The sequence below is a fragment of the Oryctolagus cuniculus genome, chromosome 20 (assembly GCF_051225735.1).
Source record: "Oryctolagus cuniculus isolate XC-2025 breed Fujian yellow rabbit chromosome 20, ASM5122573v1, whole genome shotgun sequence".
In the NCBI taxonomy this organism is placed as follows: Eukaryota; Metazoa; Chordata; class Mammalia; order Lagomorpha; family Leporidae; genus Oryctolagus; species Oryctolagus cuniculus.
In genome coordinates this window covers 47675582-47692668 of record NC_142886.1, presented here as the reverse complement: position 1 = coordinate 47692668, position 17087 = coordinate 47675582, and the positions used below count along the sequence as shown (strand labels likewise).

Genomic DNA, 17087 nt, shown 5'->3' with positions numbered 1-17087 from the left:
CTCTTTGCCTGCCCTCCGGGACCAGCGGCCGCTGCCTCGCTGATTGTGCCTCCCCGGGGCGGGAGGGCAGAGGGGGCTCCGGGCCCATGCATAATTCGAGGGCTTAATGGGCCAGCTGCCCGAGCGGGCGGAGGCGCAGCTGACCCTGCCCGCGTCTGGCCTCGGCCGCGCGGCGCGCCCCTTTCTTCCTCCTCTGACAGCTCCCCTCCCCCTAGGCCCGGGTCCGAGGAAGGCGGGGGCGGGGGTGGGGGTGAGTCGAGGGGCCAGCCGGGGTTGGGCGGGAGGGAGGGAGGGGGCTGCCTCCGCGCAACTTTTGCTTTGGGGGCGGGGGCGTGCAGCGAATCGGAGCCACAGAGGACCCGGCTCGTCGCAGGGTTGGAATGCAGGTCTCCCGGAGCAGAGTGCAGCCCTTGAGTCTTTCTCCTGAACCCCTTCCCCCCAGCTCCCCCGGCGGCCCCCTGGCGGCCCCCAGCCTGGCAGCATCCCGGCGAGCACGCCCCTGGCCCGGGGCCAGCCCCCTTCCCTGGCAGCGCGGAGATGGATGGAGGCGGAGACCCAAGGTCAAGGGCGGGGAGCCCGCCCCGGGCCCCTTTGTGCTCTCGGGACCGCCCCTCCCCCGCCGGCTCCTCTCCCCCTGCCGGGTGCCTGGGCGCGCACGCTGTTGAAGGACCTTCCCTGGCTTCGGGGTTGCACTCCCGGACCCCTGGAAAGCCCCGCCCGGGGCCTCAGGCCAGGGGCGGCTCTGCTCCCGGGTCCTGGGTCCTCCCCGCCGCCGCCATTGTCCTGGAGGCGCCCACTGACCTGGGCGCTGGGCAGGAGGGTGCTGCGCTGAGTCCCCTTGCACATCCTGTGGCCACTGGGGAGACAGGCCTGGCCGGAGGGGGGTGTCTGGCATGCGCTCAGCCCGCCTTGGGAGAAGGAGCCGGGTTTTGCCGAGGGACATCCCTGGGGCTGGGATTTAACCCTCTGGGGACGCCGGCGCTTGCCAGGCTGTGTGGGGATGGCACCCTCCATAGAGCAGGACACAGAGCACCAGGAATCCCAGGAACGCGCGGCCGTCCTCCCTGGGAGAACTGGCCTGCACGGGGTCACCTTGCTAGCACCCTCCCTGTTTTTCCTGCTTTTAAGTTGGCCTTGGGTTGTTTAAGGGTCCCAGGGACCCCAGGAGGCAGGACTTGCACCCCCAGGGCACCCACCTCAGAGTCCTTCAGGGAAGCAGCATTTTCCCAAAGCTGTTCCTCCGGAAACGCAAATGCACGCTGCTTGCCTGTGGAAGATTTAAAAAAAGTTTGCCTTCGCGGTGACAGCTTTTCTCAGCCAGGATGGGAGCCGCAGCTCCATTTGCCATTATTCGGAAATAAGTCTGAACCACACAGAATAGATTTGCTGTAACAACAGGCAAGGTAGTTAAAAAATCTGTGTATACATATATATTTGTGATTTGGGTCCAAAACAGCACATTCTGTGCTCTTCCTTCTAAGGTTCTGTGCAAACAATGCCTCCATGGCGTTTTGAGTGCGAGTTGTTAAAAAAATCTCAGGTTGAGCGAACCTGAACTTTGAGCTTCTCTGGTGGAGGGATCTGAAGGTATTTGTCAATTTGTTTTCTGAAAGCCCTAAAGGACAGGTAACCGGTTCAACACTCGAGAACTCAGAGCGACTGCCGGTCTTGGGCGGGGAGGGTTTCCTATCTGTCTGGACTCGCTGTTGGGTTTCTCGCTGTCCATTTAGAACAGTTCCAACAGGACGGAATCCGCCTCTGAGGCTGGGAGTGTGGGTGAAGATCACGCCGCGGCGTTCGTCTGGGCCAAGACGGAGAGGCAGATTCTCCTGTGTGATCCTGGAGTCCTTGGCAGAGACAGTGTGTGTGTGTGTGTGTGAGCCTCAGGAGCTCCCCCTGGGTCTGTAGGGTTCCTTTCCAGAAATGACATTGTGGAGATTTTTGGAGACAAGGTGTGTGTGTGTGTGTGTGTGTGTGTGCGCACACGCGTGTGCATGTGCGGGGTAACTGCTCATGCTTTGCTGGAAGGCGAGGTGCCTGTGGTTGGCGGACTTGCTGGCTGTTGCACTGAGAGGCGGCGGGCGGTCATCTGTGTTCTCCGTATCTTGACGACCTGATGGTGGCGTGGATCCCGTGGGCTGGGCTGGGCTGGGCTGGGCTGGGCAGAGTGGTGGAAGGCTCTTCTCCAGGTCCCTCCTGGAGGGAGGCAGCATGGTGGGCTGCCTGAGACCTCAGCCCTGAGACCCCTGGGCAGGGCCAAGGCCTGGAGCAGCCTGGGAGAGATGTGCTTTGAAATGGGGGTGGGGGAGGGGCTTAGGAGCTTCAGGAACCTTGCTCTGAGCCGTCCAGGCTTTCTTACGCGATTCTCTGGGGGAGCAGCCCCTGGGTCCCAGTCGGAAGGTTGGGGAACACCGGCTGTTGCTTGGAGCGGCCAGGGCCATCGCAGCGTGGGGCCACCGCGCTGCCCGACCTTGACCGTGTGTGCTGCCTAAGCAGCCCAGGGTGCGCTGGTGGCCTCTTCTAGGAAGTGGCAGGAAGGCAGGGGGATTTCACAGCCATCAGAACCTGGAGACAGTTGCTGGGGGTGGCGTGGGGGCGGGGCGGGCAGTGACTCCCAGAAGGGCCGGGATCAAATGGCTGCTGGGATAGGATGTCCTTTTTAATGCAAGGGAGGAAGAATTAGGGGCTGGGGGGTGGGCAGGCTAAGTGGGGAGGACTTGGGTTTTCAGTTTGGAAACCCAACACCAACAGGAAAGCCTCCTCGGTGGAGCCCATTCATGGTGGCGGTACCACAGCGTGGGGGGGTCAGTGGTGGACACGGTCACGTGACGCGGAATCCCCCGTGGTGTCCTTGCCCTTGACCTGGGCGCACAGTAAGAGGGGTGTTCCTGATCCTGGGACCCTGGCCCCAGCAGCGCCGGCGTGTAGTCTCGGACCGCAGACCGCCCTCACGCGCGTGTGCACGGTGTGGCTGGTGCAGGTGAGGAAATTCTCCCTTCCCTCTTGCTTCCCGAAGCCCAGCAGTCCTGCCCCCGGAGCGCACAGCTGCCTGCCGAGGATCGGCACCCGCGCCGGGGAATCGGCAGGCCGCCGGCGGGCTGTTTTCCTTCCAAGAGGCTCGGTAGCTTTTGTCTGGCAAATGCTGGGTGACCTGCATTAGATTTGTGATAGGGGTCGCCTCTGACAGGGCCCCAAGTCTCTGCTACTTAGAGAATATGGACGCTGGCCTGATGCCTCGGGTTTGTCTCCGCCTCCCCTCCCAGGGCCGGGCCAAGACCTGCGGCGGGGGTAGGGGAGTGTGCCTTCTCCCTGCTCCACGGGGGGCCTTGTTCCCTGGCATGGGCGCTGGAGTGAGGAGGTTGAGGGATGGCAGATACCCCGAGCCTGCGTTGCCGAAGGCTTGGAGCCAGCAGCCGTCTGGCGCTCCTTAATTGAATACAGGTCTGAGTATACTCCGTGTGGGCATGCTAGGGTGGGCCGGGAAGCCGGTGATATTTACCCCCTGGCTCCCGGTGGCAGCTGCGAACCTCCCAGCCGACTGGCCGGCTGCTCCTCCGTCCCTCCTCCCGGCCCACGTGGTTTGCAAAAACAGGTAGGGAAGTGGGCTCCGAGGTCTCAGGACTCCCATGTAAACAGCGCGCGTGTGAGCTGGAGTTGCATCTTTTGTTCGCGGCAGCTCGTTAATTAACCAGCAGATTAGGGCTGCCTTCTCTGACACGTGCGTGCGTGCGTTCTGGGGCCGAAGATTCTCGGTCTCCTGGAGCTCCGAACCGAACCGGGCCCGAGTCCTCCTCCCCACGTCCTCCGGCTCCCTCCCACCCTCCCCTTGGGCCCCAGTGGGCTTCAAGTTGCGCGGAGGACAGCCACGTTAAACACAGCTAAATAAATCATGTTTACGCTTGGCATTCGTGCCAGTGAAAAATCTGTTGGCTGTTTTTACTTCCTTATTTCTCGGCATTTGTTTCCTACCTGTTTTTGAGCACATGCCCAGAAGTAGTAGTTTTGTCAAATGAGGGGGTGACGCCAGCCAGCCGAGCTGGCTGCCAAGGAAGCTGCTGGATTTTGCAAAACAGAGTGACGTTTTTTTAGTGACACTGATGTTTTTTTCAAAGAAATTAGGATGTAGAATAAGGGTATTAAAATGCACTTAGGGGAAGGGGGAAGAAAAGCCCCCCAGTCACGCTCACAGCACAGGGCCACGGAGCAGGCAGGGCAGAGCAAGGTCTGACCGCACGTGGCCGCTGGGAGGCTGCGGGAGGCAGAGGCACTGCCCTGGGCCCGGGAGCTGAGCCCGGGTCCCTTCCCCTCCGTCCCGAGGCTTCCTTTGGGCTGCCGTTTTGGGGATGGGCTGCGACGGTTTTTCTTTCGGCTTCCGCGTCTGTTCCGTCTCTCAGCCCCCTGAGCGGGGCTTTCGGAGCCTCCTTCTCTGAGGCCGCAGCCCAGAGCCTTGCCCTCACCTGGGCTTGGAGCTGGCAGGCTCCGAGGCTGCACCGCGTGTTTATGCAGTGGCCTCCATCCCCTGGGGCGCTTGTGGCCCACCAGGTTTTGGGGGGAGGGGCCTGCGAAAAGTCGTTTTCATAATGGAGGGCCGCTGGTTGGGCAGAGAACTTCTTGGTAATCACAGATGAAGGCTGAAGGTTAGAAAAAAAAAATAAAAAAAAGAAAAAGTTCCCAAAGCCAGTAAGTGGCTGATAAACAGTGGGCACCGCTGGAGGGAGACCAGGCCTGTGTGACCATGGCACCCTCGCAGGGCTTCCCCAGCGAGTTCTGGGTGGGCTTCGGCCCATCAGCCCTCCGTCTGAGACTGCCCAGGCCAAGAAAACAAGAAAACAAACGACAACAAAAACCCAAATCCAAGTCGGCGCTGTGATCGCCCAGGTTCTGGTGGGAACATCCGGCTGAGGCCTGTGCTGCCGGCTGCTTTAATTACATTAACTACTCGTGGCGGCACCAGCCTCGGCCGAACGTGCGCCGGGTGCAGCGGCCCTGGGAGCGTGGCTGCCTGGAGTGGCGAGGGGCAGCGTCACCGGTGTTCATGCGCGCCCGGTCTTTATTAAATCAATGCCGCGAAGTGTTAATTTTTACAGATTTTGTTGTGCACACACACCGCACGGCACCTCTGGCGTGGGCCGGGATGGAAATGGATTTCACGTCAAAAGCCGAGTTGGAAGGGGGCACTCAGACGGCCTCCCCAGAAGGAAAGCCCTGATGCTCTCGCTGTCAGATGCTGCCCGCGCTGAAAAGACGGCTTGCAATATGTGCGTTAAATGCCATCTACATACGGAAGACTCAGTTAAAGGAGCTACTTAGTGGAAAGTAATTACAGGCCTGCTCCATTTTTCAGGCAGCGACATTTGAGACTGGGCTGAGAAACATAAAGGGGCCATAGAAGGGTTTTGCTCCTGCGTGATGTGAGCAGTGCGCCTCGCTGTTCTAGAATGTCCATTAGGAGAAGGTAAAAAGGAATGGGGGCCGAGGGCTGCAGGATTCGGCCATCAGCAAAACCCAGGGAGAGCTGGATTTTTTTTTTTTATTACAATAGCAGAGATTGATTGCTTGTCGTGAAAACAAGATACACATTTCAATTATAGCAGGAGTCCCCTTTTTTGCAATTTGATTTTTCTTTCTTTTTTAACGTCTCCCCACCAAGTTTATTTCCGTTCCATCTAAAACCAGAAACCCCGCTGGCCCTGCGGGCGCCTGTTCCTCTGCTGCCCAGATGGAATTTTATGGTCTGATCTTAAGAGGGTGGCACACGCTTAACGCTCTTCAGATCCGCACCTGACACCTCGGCCGCCTGCTCTGGGCCGGGCGAGCCGTCACGTCACCGTCACCTCCGTCCCCTCCTCGCTGGGCACTCCATTTTCTTTACTTTCTTTTCATTGGCTGGGCCGTGTTGTTTTCATTCCTGATTCCCTGGGATTCTCACAGGCCAGACTGCCCGCTTGTATTGATCGCGTCACGCCGTCTGCACGTGGCCGCCGAGCAGAAGCCGGCGTTGGAGTTTATGGGACCGCAACTTCCTGAGCGCGCCAGTGTGTATGCATGTTTTTCACGTGCGATGCCTGGTACAGGGGGTGCCAAGCGGCCGGGAAAAGCGCGCCTCATTTGCTGCGCGGTGTAGACGCCCAGTCTGAAGGCGCGTTTCCCGGGTTAGACTCTGCACGTGATCTGTGACTTCTGTGATGACTGTGGATTCCCGGCTCTGAGTTCATGGAGACACGGGGACGTGGGTGCGGCGTGGCTGGCCAAGCTTGTCACTGCGGCGTGGCCACTGAGTCCTGTCTGGAGGAGGCCTGCAGGGCCCTCGCTCGCATCCAGGTTCCTCATGCTCGGAATCCAGAGGGCTGCAGCCATCTTTCTCCTCGTGCTTGCAGACTGCCTGGTTCCGGTCCGCCCCGCTGTTTCGTGCAGAGCCATGGAGCACGCCGTTTGCACCCCAGATGCCCCGGAAGACAGAAACGACAGCAGGATGTTGGAGGAGTTCTGTCTGAGGGCAGAGGGTACGCAGGGCAGGCTTCTAAGAGGAGGCCTAAACCAGGGAGGAAGGGGGACCTTCCCTGCTGGGTGTCCGTTAACTGCTCACTGCTGTTTGCCTTTGGCCACTGGGCCGCACCTGCCCGTGTTGTTGATAGGTGTGGGTGTGCGTGTATGTGAGTGGGGAGATACAGTCTCGCTCTAAGAGATGTGCACACGCACGTTTTTCTGACTAGTCAGGCGCGTGACTTCCCCTTCTGCTGTCCCCAGGCCTGTCCGTTCCTGGGTCCCAGGTCCCACCACGGTGGCTCTTGCCTGCCAAGGTCTCCCCCGAGGACTGGGCTCCATTTTTCTGTGCCTCCTGAAGCTGCTGCAGGTGGTGTGGTTTATCTGCCTCCCAGCAGTGGAGAGAACTCCAGGGGCTCCCCAGGAGAGAAGCGGAAGCAGGAGGCTAGGCTACCCGGCGTGTGCCCCTGCAGATGCCTGCTCATGGGCTGGAATGCTCAGCCCTGTCCACTTTACCCACGGGAGATGAGTCTGGGGTACCCCTCCCCAGGAGCACCTGACCTCCCCCCGTGCTCTCTCTCTGAAGGGCCACACAAGGCCCGGGGACATGGGTGGTGTCAGCTCACCCACCGATCCCTGGCTGGCGTGCAGAAAGGGGAGCTGGTGCAACTCAGACCATCTTGGGGAACTTGGGCTTGGCTGGCAGGTGCTCTCGGAGCCAGTGGCAGGGTGTGCCTGTTCCGGCTGCTGATTGCAAGATGTCCCCTGCGCGAGGTTGTGGGCATGGCCCTTCCCCTGCTGGGGTGCGGGCAGTGGCCGAGCGTCTGCAGTGACCGCGGTGCTGGTGGGCACGGTTTCAGGAGGGCACAGCTCAGCATGCGCTCAGAGAGGGGCTTCTTGTCTCTTCTTTGCGGCCAACCTTCTTGCAGTGGGTGTGGGGGATGCCCAAGTGTCCACCAACAGGGCCCTGGGGGTGGCCGGGGGTGGGGGTGGGGGAGGATTGTTTGGAGAGGTGGCTCAAGTCCAGAGATGCGCGTTGCCTGTGTTCCGGGGTGCCCCTGGCCAGCCCCCCACCCCTGGTGCCTGGCACTCCACTGGGTCCCTCTGTGGGTCTGGTAGGGCCCAGCTGGTTGTTGATGAAGTCGAGGCGTCCTAGTCCTTCCCTCCCCAGCCAGCTGCTCCCGAGCAGGGCCCGGCAAGCCCTTATGAGACCTCGTTTTCCCTTTTGGTTGCTCTATCAAAGGACACTTGGGCACTCGTCCCCAGACCATACCCCATGTCCCCAGCAAGGGCTTGGGGACCCAAGATGGCCGCTGGGTCTGGCATGAGACACTCAGGTCTTAGGATGGGGATGGCCTTGGGGCGTCCTAACCTCCTGCTTAGACTTTCTGGGTGTCCCAGGGCTCTAGCTAGGCCACACACCCACTGCCTCTGCGGTCCTGGCTTGGGGACCCTCCTGTACTTGTAGGCTTTCATGGCAGTTTATGGTTTATTTCACATAAACGCTTGGGTTTTCCTTTCTGCTTTGTGTTATTATTATTACTATTAATTTTTTATGATGACTTGAACAGCGAGTTCCAGTCTGCTGGTTCCCAGGTCCTGAGAGTTAAACCCGAGGAAAGGAAGTCACACCTGCCCAGTGAAGGAATCCATTTCTGAGGTCTCCCAGCCCCGCGTGGCTCTGAGACTGGGCCACAGGAGGGCCCCTGGGCACTGGTCTGCAAGGAGACCCAGGTGGGAGGGCCGGGTGTCCTGGATGAGTCCGGCTTAAGGTGGCGTCCACGTCTTCCGTGGACATCACCGGTGGCAAATCAGCTGTGTTTTAACTGCAGGCTTGTTTTGCCAGCTAATACTGTTCTGTGGGCTTCGGTGTGAACCTGTGGCGGGGCTGTCAAGATAGGAGTGTGGGGCCCGAGCGGCCAGTGATGGAGCCTGTGGGTTGGTGGGGGCACCCCTTCTCAGTGGCAGTGGGGGTCCTCTCCTTTCCTGTTACCACCTTCCTTAGGCGAGCAGAGCGGGGGTGGGGGGCTGGGTCCCCAGACTGAGGTCCCTAGTGGTCCCCCCCCCCCCCGCCTTTAGGCCCCTGGACCGGTGACCACACGTTCGGTCCGTGCCTGCCCAGACAGCGTCACAGCTCCCTAGCGCCCTGAACAGGCAGGCTCGGATCTCATGCCTGGGGTTTGCAGGCTGAGCCGGCTTCCCCTCCATCTTCTCTCCAGCAGACCGGAAAAAGAACCCTAATTTCCCGTCGGGGCGGGCGGGGGTGGGCTGGGCTGGGGCGAGGATTCTTGCCTGGGAGCACCGCGTTTCGCTTCGTGTCCCCCCCCCCCATCCATAGCATTTTTATCATCCTTAAGACAAAGTAGCTGGCAAAATATTTAAGCGATCAGAAGAAATGTTTTTATTTGCCCGCGTGCGAGCTGGGTTATCTGCCTATCTTGTTTATGAAATTTGGGGCTGCCTTTCCCGCACAGAGTGTTCGCCTCTCAAATCTTCCCAGCTCCCATTTCCATATTTCTGCGCGCTTGTTCTTTGTTAATCACTTGGCAAGCGCTTATTTGAATATTAAAAATTTCTTTAATCATCAAAGGCAGGAGCGCAGTCTCATGAATATTCATATTTTCCCCCTCCTCAGACTGGATTCTAGTTCATTACCCTGCAGTAAAAGCCAAACAGCCATCAATCGCCCTCATTACAGGCTCTGGCGTTTTGATTGGCTGCCTGCTGCCCAGAGCTTTTATTTATTTATTTTTTTAAATTTTTTCCCCTTCTCCTATGAGCTGTCTGCTACCTGCCAACAACACCCGCCCCCCCCCCCAATCAACAATGCAAGAATAAATTTCTCTGGTTGAAAAACAACTTTGCAAACTTGTCCAGCCCAGCTCGCCGCTGGCCGCTGCCTTAGTGGCCGCCAAAGCCAGCCCCCCTCCGCTGTCCCCACCCCCGCCCCCAACAACCCGGGAAAAGAAGGGGGGAGGGAAGAGCGAGAAAATTAAATAAATAAATAAAGAGGGAGAAACTTGAGCCTCAGAGATGAATATTTGTCAAGAGAGTTGACGTAAGTTTCATTTGCATAATGACTTTGTACTTCTGCATTAATAAAATTTGCATATGAAGCCATGTTAATTACTCCTGATCATGCTTTTTGCATTCATGCATAGTAATTTTCTCCGACTTGTGAGAATTAATGTCTTGGCATGGGAGGAGGGGCGCGGGGACTGTCAGGTTTGCTTGCCAGTGTCCCGCACTCGCGGGCGCTGGCCCCCTGTCTGTCCCCGGCCTTGATCTGCACCATCGGAAATGGATCCAGGACAGCACCGGCAGCCGGGAAGACGCCCCTCCCGCGCGCGTGCGGGGCGCGCAGTCTGTCCCGCCCCCGCCCCGCTCCGTTGGGGCGGAGACGCCCCCGGGCGGGCGGTGGCGGAGCCGGCGGGGGCTCTGGCGTGCGGTGTGTGCCTGCGCGCAGCGCGCATGTGTGAGCCGCGGAGCCGCGCATCTGCCGGCTGCGAGGGAGGGGAGCTGGGTCGCGGGCCCGGTGGAGGCTTGGCGGAGGCTTGGCGCGGGATTCGGCCCCGTCTCCTAGCCGCAGGTGCATTGCGGGGTTGTCCTGGAGGTACCCCGTGTCCGCGGCAGGGGCGTGGAGCCAGGAGGCGGAGCTGAGCTGGGCCTCCCTGTCCCAGGATAGGTGTGAAGTGTTGAATAATACTTGGCTTTTTAATGAATTAAAGCAGCCTCCAGTCTTCTGCGAGGGGCAGCGAGGCAGCCAGGGGCTTCCCCGTCCCAGGCCAAGCCGAGAGGGGTTCCCTAGGCCTTGCCCTCGGCACACACAGGTTTGTGTGTACAATAAGATTTTAAAAAAATGATAAAATAAGAATTTTTAAAAATAATATTTACTGGGCCGGCGCCGCGGCTCACTAGGCTAATCTTCCGCCTAGCGGCGCCGGCACACCGGGTTCTAGTCCCGGTTGGGGCGCTGGATTCTGTCCCAGTTGCCCCTCTTCCAGGCCAGCTCTCTGCTGTGGCCCGGGAGTGCAGTGGAGGGTGGCCCAGGTGCTTGGGCCCTGCACCCCAGGGGAGACCAGGAAAAGCACCTGGCTCCTGGCTCCTGCCATCAGATCAGCGCGGTGCGCCGGCTGCAGCGCACCGGCCGCGGCGGCCATTGGAGGGTGAACCAACGGCAAAGGAAGACCTTTCTCTCTGTCTCTCTCTCTCACTGTCCACTCTGCCTGTAAAAAAATATATATATATTTACTTATTTGAAAGGCAGAGTTAGAGATCTTCATCTCTGGTTCACTCCCCAAATGGCTGCAACGGACAGGGTTGTGCCAGGCAGAAGCCAGGAGCCAGGAGCTTCATCCGAGTCTCCCATGTGGGTGCAGGACCCAAGCACTTGGGCCATTTTCTGCTGCTTTCCTGGGCGCATTAGCAGGGAGCTGGATTAGAAGTGGAGCAGCCGGGACTTGAACCAGCGTCCGAATGGAGTGCCGGTGCCTCAGGCAGAGGCTGAGGTGGCTGTGCCACGGTGCAGCCCCCAGAAGGCTTCTTCAGACTCCCCCGGGGGCTTCTGAGGCTCATCTGTGCTCTGGGCCTTTGTCCACCAGGCAAGGCCCATGGCGAGTGTTAGGAGGCCCAGAACTGGACACCAATGCATAGATGATGGAGACCATTAGCTGAGGTGCCTGGCTCTGGTCAAGGCTGCCCTGAGCCTGCCATAGATGTAGGAACTGAGGCCCAGAGCCCGTGGCTGACCTTAGCTCCCAAGGCCAGGGCCAGGCAGAGGAGCAGTGGGAAGCTGGTCTCTCTGTCTCCAGGCTGAGTTGCCTTCCAGTGCCATGGCTTCCTCAGCACGTCTGGTGCTGTTCTGTGTTCTGGATTTCCTGGTTGTACTTTTAAACGCTGCGGGGTGGGGCTGGCACTGTGGCATAACAGATAAAGCCACCGTCTGCAACGCTGGTATCCCATATGGGCATCAGTTCCAGTCCCGGCTGCTCCACTTCCTATCCAGCTCCCTGCCAATGCGCCTGGGAAAGCAGTGGAAGATGGCCCAGCTTCTTGGGTCCCTGCACCCATGTGGGAGACCTGGAAGAGGCTCCTGGCCCCTGGCTTCCGCCTGGCCCAGCCCTGGCCATTGTAGCCACTTGGGGAGTGAACTAACTGATGGAAGACCTCACTCTCTTAACTGGCACGCGGCCTAGAGACACGGTGCTCACATAACGTGAATAAAGTGTGCCGCCAGGGTTTTCAGTCTGCGTACTGCTTCCAGAACGTTTTCACTGCTCCCAGAGAAAACCTGTCCTCACCTCTCCACTCCCCCGCTCCGGCCCCATCCCTGGCCACCGCTGCTTTCCTGTGTCCATGGCTTTGCCTGCTCTGAACACGTGCGAGCCACAGAATGACGCGCGTGTGGCCTCCCTCGTCACCTGAGTTTCAGTTTCTGCAGTAGCCTGAGCAGTGGGTTTTTTGAGCTGCACCTCTTAGCAGGTCTCTGGGTTAAAGCTGCCCCTCCCCTGCTGCCCCGGGAGCAGGTGGACAGCCACAGGTCAGAATCCCGAAGCGGCTGTGTCCGCAGGGTGTGCCTGACCCCGACACCGCGGGTGAGCCCCCCTGGACAGACTCGGGCCCGGGTGTCCCCTGCCCCCAACTTTTTGGAAGGAGAAGGCTGTGGCTGGACAGGTGTGTCTTTCTTGCCCTTAACTCCTCCTCCTCCTGCACATCCGTGGTCAGCTGCCTTCGCTGGACCAGCCATGACCAGCCTGTGAGTTGTTTCTGTTGGCTTCTCGGCCGTGTCCATGGTGCTGCCTCTGTCCTGGATCACCCAGAACCCAGGAGCCAGAGGTGGGATTTGGCCACCGATGGAGTGGAGCCCGAGGCCCCTCAGGCCTCCCCCACCCCACTTGGTCCTTGTGCTCAGGACCTGGGCACCCTGCTCACCCCACCGTACCAGCCCTGGAGGGAAGTGGAACACAGCCAGAGCTTGGAGATAGCTGGGTTCCACTAACAGAGCTCCCCTCCCCGGGGAACGGACGAGGGCTTTCCTGCTGAGCCCGATGGCCGTGGTGTCCCCAGCGCGAATCTGCTGTCGGTTACAGGTGACCCGTGTGAAGGGGGCCCTAAGAAGGATTCGAGACCAGTCATAGCCAGGGTCGAATGCTGGCTGCTGAGGGTGGGGGGCGGGTGGTTCAGGCAGGGACTGGCCAGGGCAGGCTTCTGGGAGGGAGGCAGCAACACTGGCCATGGGTGCCCGCCTTCCCTGCTGGGGCGGAGGGGAGGCCCTGCTGAATCTGGGGCTGGCCCTGCTCAAGGCTCCTTGGCCACGCCCTTCCGGGGCTGTGCCTCATAAACGCTCCTGGCCCTGGGCCCAGCCTAGAGCAGTCTTCCTTGGCTCAGACACGCTTGAACAATGTCCATGTTAGCTTTGGCCCAAGTCCCACGCCGGGGGTCTTCCCCAGTGCCCTGATGCCTCCAATCCTGGATAACATTTATTTGAGAAAACGTAGCCCTGATTCAGGAGCCAGGCACCCTGGGTTTTGATGGGCCTGGCTGCTAGGGCCTGCAGTTTCCTGCTGTGCTGGCCTCAGTTTTCAGGTCTGTGCAGTGGGTGCCTGCCTGGGTGGGCGTGTTAGGAAGCTCTGTGGTGTTCTGACTCGAGGCAGGCACGCAGAGGCCTGGCTTGTCCTGGGAGGGGCGGTCTGCACTGAGCGGGGGGTGGGGGGGGGCACAGAGTGGGCAGACCCCCACCCTGGTGGACCTGTGCTGGGAGGTGAGGCCTCCCTGGTGAGCGGGCCGGGCCCAGCTGCCCGTCATCTTGTTGATGTTTTCTCTCTCTCTGATGCTTCCACACTCAATTATTTACCCGGGGAATTTGGGCTTCTTCACTTGTGGTTTTGGCAACGGCTTCACACAAATGTTTTGCCCTGGTGGTCTCTCAGCCATTTAAGATAAACGGCCAAAGCAAACGCAGGCCTGCTGGCCCGGGAGCCCAGGCGAGCCCCGGCCCGGGCCCCGGCTCTGCGGTTGCTGCCAGGCGGGCAGGCCACCCAGGCCAAGGCTGAGACCTTAGGAGGGGTGTGGGCAGTGCTGGGTCTTCTCGGGGAGGGGGTGGGGGCCTCGAAGCCTTCTGGAAACCTTGGGGTTGGGGTGCTGTGTGCTGGGGCCTGGGGGCTGGAAAGAAGCCCCCTCCCCACTCCTCGGCTGGTGGTCAGCCAGTGAGCAGGCCCCCCCAGGCCACTCGGAGGCACCCCAGTCCTGTCCAAACAGCCGTGGCTTTGAGCTTCCTGGCTCTCGCAGGGAGGGGTGGCCCAGATCTGGGGGGAGTGAATCCCCAAAGGGAGCCTGCTCCAGTTTGCTCCGGAATCCCTCCCTGGGGTCCCTCCCCGACGGCCCAACCTGGCAGCTGTGGTCCTGGGCCTCTCCCCAGCGTCGCTCCACCCTAAGGGCTGGCTGCAGCCCCTGGCCCGGCCCCGCCCCGCGCCCCCTGTGCAGCCCACAGCCCGCAGCCCGACTGACCAGCTTTTTCTATTGTTTTTTCTCCAGGGCCGTGCAGGCCTGCCCAGCTGCCAGCGATGGCCCCCATAGCTGCCTCCTCCTCCCACCCTCACACATCCGTGATTACTTCACCTCTGCGTGCCCTGGGCGCTCTCCCGCCCTGCTTCCCCGTGCCGTGCTGCAGCGCGCGCCCCGGCTCGGGCGATGGGCCTCAGGGTGAGGGTCAGACGGAGGCTCCCTTTGGATGCCAGTGTCAGTGGTCAGGTAATAGACGCCGCCGCGGGGGTCGGGCGGGCTCCCGGGGATGGCGGGATGTGCCGTGGGCTGAGCCGGGGCGAGGTGGGGCCCCCAGCCCGGGGGCTGCTTTGGGGGTGCCAGAGGAAGTGGTGAAGGCTGTGGGCAAGAGCTGCAGACCCCCGGTCCCGGGCCCCAGGTCAGGCCATCCCCGCACCTTCACAGGTCCTCACTGGTTCTGAGTCTCCCTCCAGCCTGCACTGCCCAGGCTCCAGAGCTCATCTCTGTTTAGCCAGCGTTTAATTGGATAACGCTTAACATCTGAGGCTCGCCTCTGCTGCCCCCACCCCCAGCAAGGCAAGGCCGAGAAGGTCCCCCCCCTCCCCCCCCGTTGTCTCTGCACATCCCCGAAGCCGTCCAAAACCCCGGTTCTTTACAGGACAATGTGTTGCCCATTAACTTGGAAGGAAAAAACCCCAATCACTCAAAAAGGAGACTTAAAAAAAAAAATTGGCCCCAGGCTGGCGTGAAAGGCTCTGGGGTGTGTGGGCCTCTGGGCAAGGCTGAGCACCTACTGTGCACCAGTCCTGGGCAGACCCCAGACCCCTACATCTGGGCGGTGGCCCCCAGCTGGCCTCCACTCCCTCCCTCCTCTTCCCCCTCTGAAAGCCAAAGCCTGGGTCCCTGGGGATATGCAGGCAGCGGGCTCCCTGCAGCCTGCTGGTGGGGCCTGGTGTGAAATGCTCTGTGGCCGCCCGGGGCCAGGATGCTGACACAGACACACGTGGCAAGCGGCTGTGGCCTGGTGTCCGTGGCAGAGGCCAGGAGAGGGTGGGTGCAGATTCAGCGTGTCCCTGCATTGTCACCAGGCGTGTTGCAGGCTTTAGGACAACTATTTCTATGGGGCAACTTTTTTCTTTCCATTGACGCTGTCCCAGGGGATGGTCCCTGTGGGAGCCACCACTCTGCAGAGGGCCTCGGGCGGTCAGGAGCCCTTGGGCCTTCCTGCTGGGAGGGGGCGGGGGTTGGCCTTCAGAGCCCTGGCCTCTGACTGGGCTTGTGCCTCAGTGCACAAAGCAAAGACCGCAGTCACCTGGGAAGGACTTGCAGAGATGTCAGCGGCCTGTTCTGGCTGCCGTGGTCCCCAGGGCCCCTCCCACGGGAGGGAGCCGAGGAGCCTGCCCTGCCCTGCCGTCTCTCTGGCGGGGCCACACGCAGTGTTTACGTCTGGACCCGATCAAGCTGTGCGTGCAGAGGAGTGATCCGCTCACCTCCTTACGCTGCTCTTGGCTCTGGCCCTGCTTAGCAGTAGATGAGACGCAGCCGGGGGACCCAGCCCCTCCCGGCGGCGGGCCGGGTCCTGTCGGTGTCTTTCTGTGCACCGTGCAGAGCGGGAGCTGCCACCTGCCCGCTTTGCATGTGGGGAGTGAAGGCTCCGAGGGTAAAGGGCAAGGCCAAGGTTGTCGAGCTGGGATTTGTCCTTGCGACCAGCCCTAGTCCCAGGGAGCCGCACTGGCTCTGTCCTCACCTGGTGGAGGACAAGCGAGCTTCCCCCTGCCTCTGCCGCCGGCAGGTCCTGCCCCTCCGCCAGGTTCCTTGGAAGGACCGAGGATGGTGGGGCTGCCGCGTGTGCCTTGTGCCGGCTGCTGTGCGTGCACTCCTGTAAACAGTGTTCATTCATTCATTTTATTTGAAAGGCAGTGGGCCTGGGATGGGGGGTGGGGGGTTGGGATGGGGACGGGGGAGTGGAGAAGAGAGAGAGAGAGAGAAAGAGAGAGAGAAAGAGAGAGAGAGAGAGAGAGAGAGAGAGATCTCCCCTCTGTTGGTTTACTCCTCAAGTGCCCATAGCCACCGGCTGGGTGGTGCCGAAGCCAGGAGCCAGGAACTCAATTCAGGTTCCCCCATGGCCACGTGGTGGGTGCCTCCCAGGGTGCAGAGTAGCAGGAAGCTGGGTCAGACGCAGCCACTGCAGCCTGGGACGCGAGTGCCTCCCACAGCATTGTTACCACTGCGCTGACGCCCGCCCCGGTGTGTGCACCCGTGAGTCTGGGGTCTGCTGCACCCCACAGAGAGACTGAGGTCTCACGGCTGACATGCCTCCTTGCATTGTTTGTGCCTTCATTCTTTAGCTCAGAGCCGCTTCCCAGCCCCTGGTGTGTGGGAAGCCTGCAGACAAGGGAAGAGCCAGGCCTGTGGGTTACCTGCCTGCAGTGCGGGGGTTGTGGAGAGCGAATGGGGTCCCTGGGGAGTGAGGGGAGAGGAGGTGGTGGAGGCGGGATGGGGCCCTGGGCTCCTCACCTGGCCCCGGCCTCATCTGGGCGTTTGTCGGCTCAGAGGCTTCCTTGGACTTCAGGACTGGAGACCGTGAGCCCTTGACTGCGGTGTGCGGGGAGGGGAGCGAGGCAGGACGCCCCGTTCCTGGGTGGGGAGGCCCTCCTGGGGGCCTGCTCTTGCCTCCAGCCCTCTGCCCCGATGGCCAGCTCTGCCCGCTTCCTTCGCCGGGTCCCACCCGTGAGTCTGCAGCCAGGTTCCGCCAGCGTATTTTCTGATCACTTGCGATACCTGAAAAATGTCCTGTTCCAGTAGTTTTTGTCCCTTTGTGGTTTCTGTCTCTGGCACTGGGCCGTTCACTTAAGTGTTTTTAGTGCCTGTTTAATTAGTAGTTGGGATAGAGTCATTAAATTCCCCCGAACCGTTAGGAAGCCGCCGTCGGCCGCAACCACAGAATGGCCCCGGACTGGTGTTGTTTTGCCTCTCTGGGTCGGACGCGTTGAACCCAAGAATCCCGGTGAATAGGGAGCGCCCCAGTGCACGCGTGCTCGCGCTCCAGAAGCCCCGGGCCTGGGTGTCTGTTCCGGACCCCAGCCCCAGGCCTCCCGAGGGTC

The 17087-nt window shown here is 60.7% G+C and overlaps 1 protein-coding gene across 7 annotated transcripts in view; it reads left to right on the top strand.

The window, feature by feature from the left end:
• The window catches only part of BCL11B (BCL11 transcription factor B), an 86616-nt gene that overhangs the window by 22872 nt on the left and 46657 nt on the right, over nucleotides 1-17087 (top strand). For 3 of the 7 annotated variants that reach the window (XM_089322548.1, XM_051835203.3, XM_051835202.3), the window contains one exon: nucleotides 14017-14232. The exons of 3 other annotated variants lie outside the window; for them this stretch is intronic. In XM_089322548.1, coding sequence (XP_089178674.1) covers nucleotides 14017-14232 — 216 coding nt within the window. Of the gene's footprint in view, nucleotides 1-12705; nucleotides 13069-14016; nucleotides 14233-17087 lie in introns of those variants that run through there. One more of the 7 variants, XM_089322549.1, reaches the window with a different exon arrangement.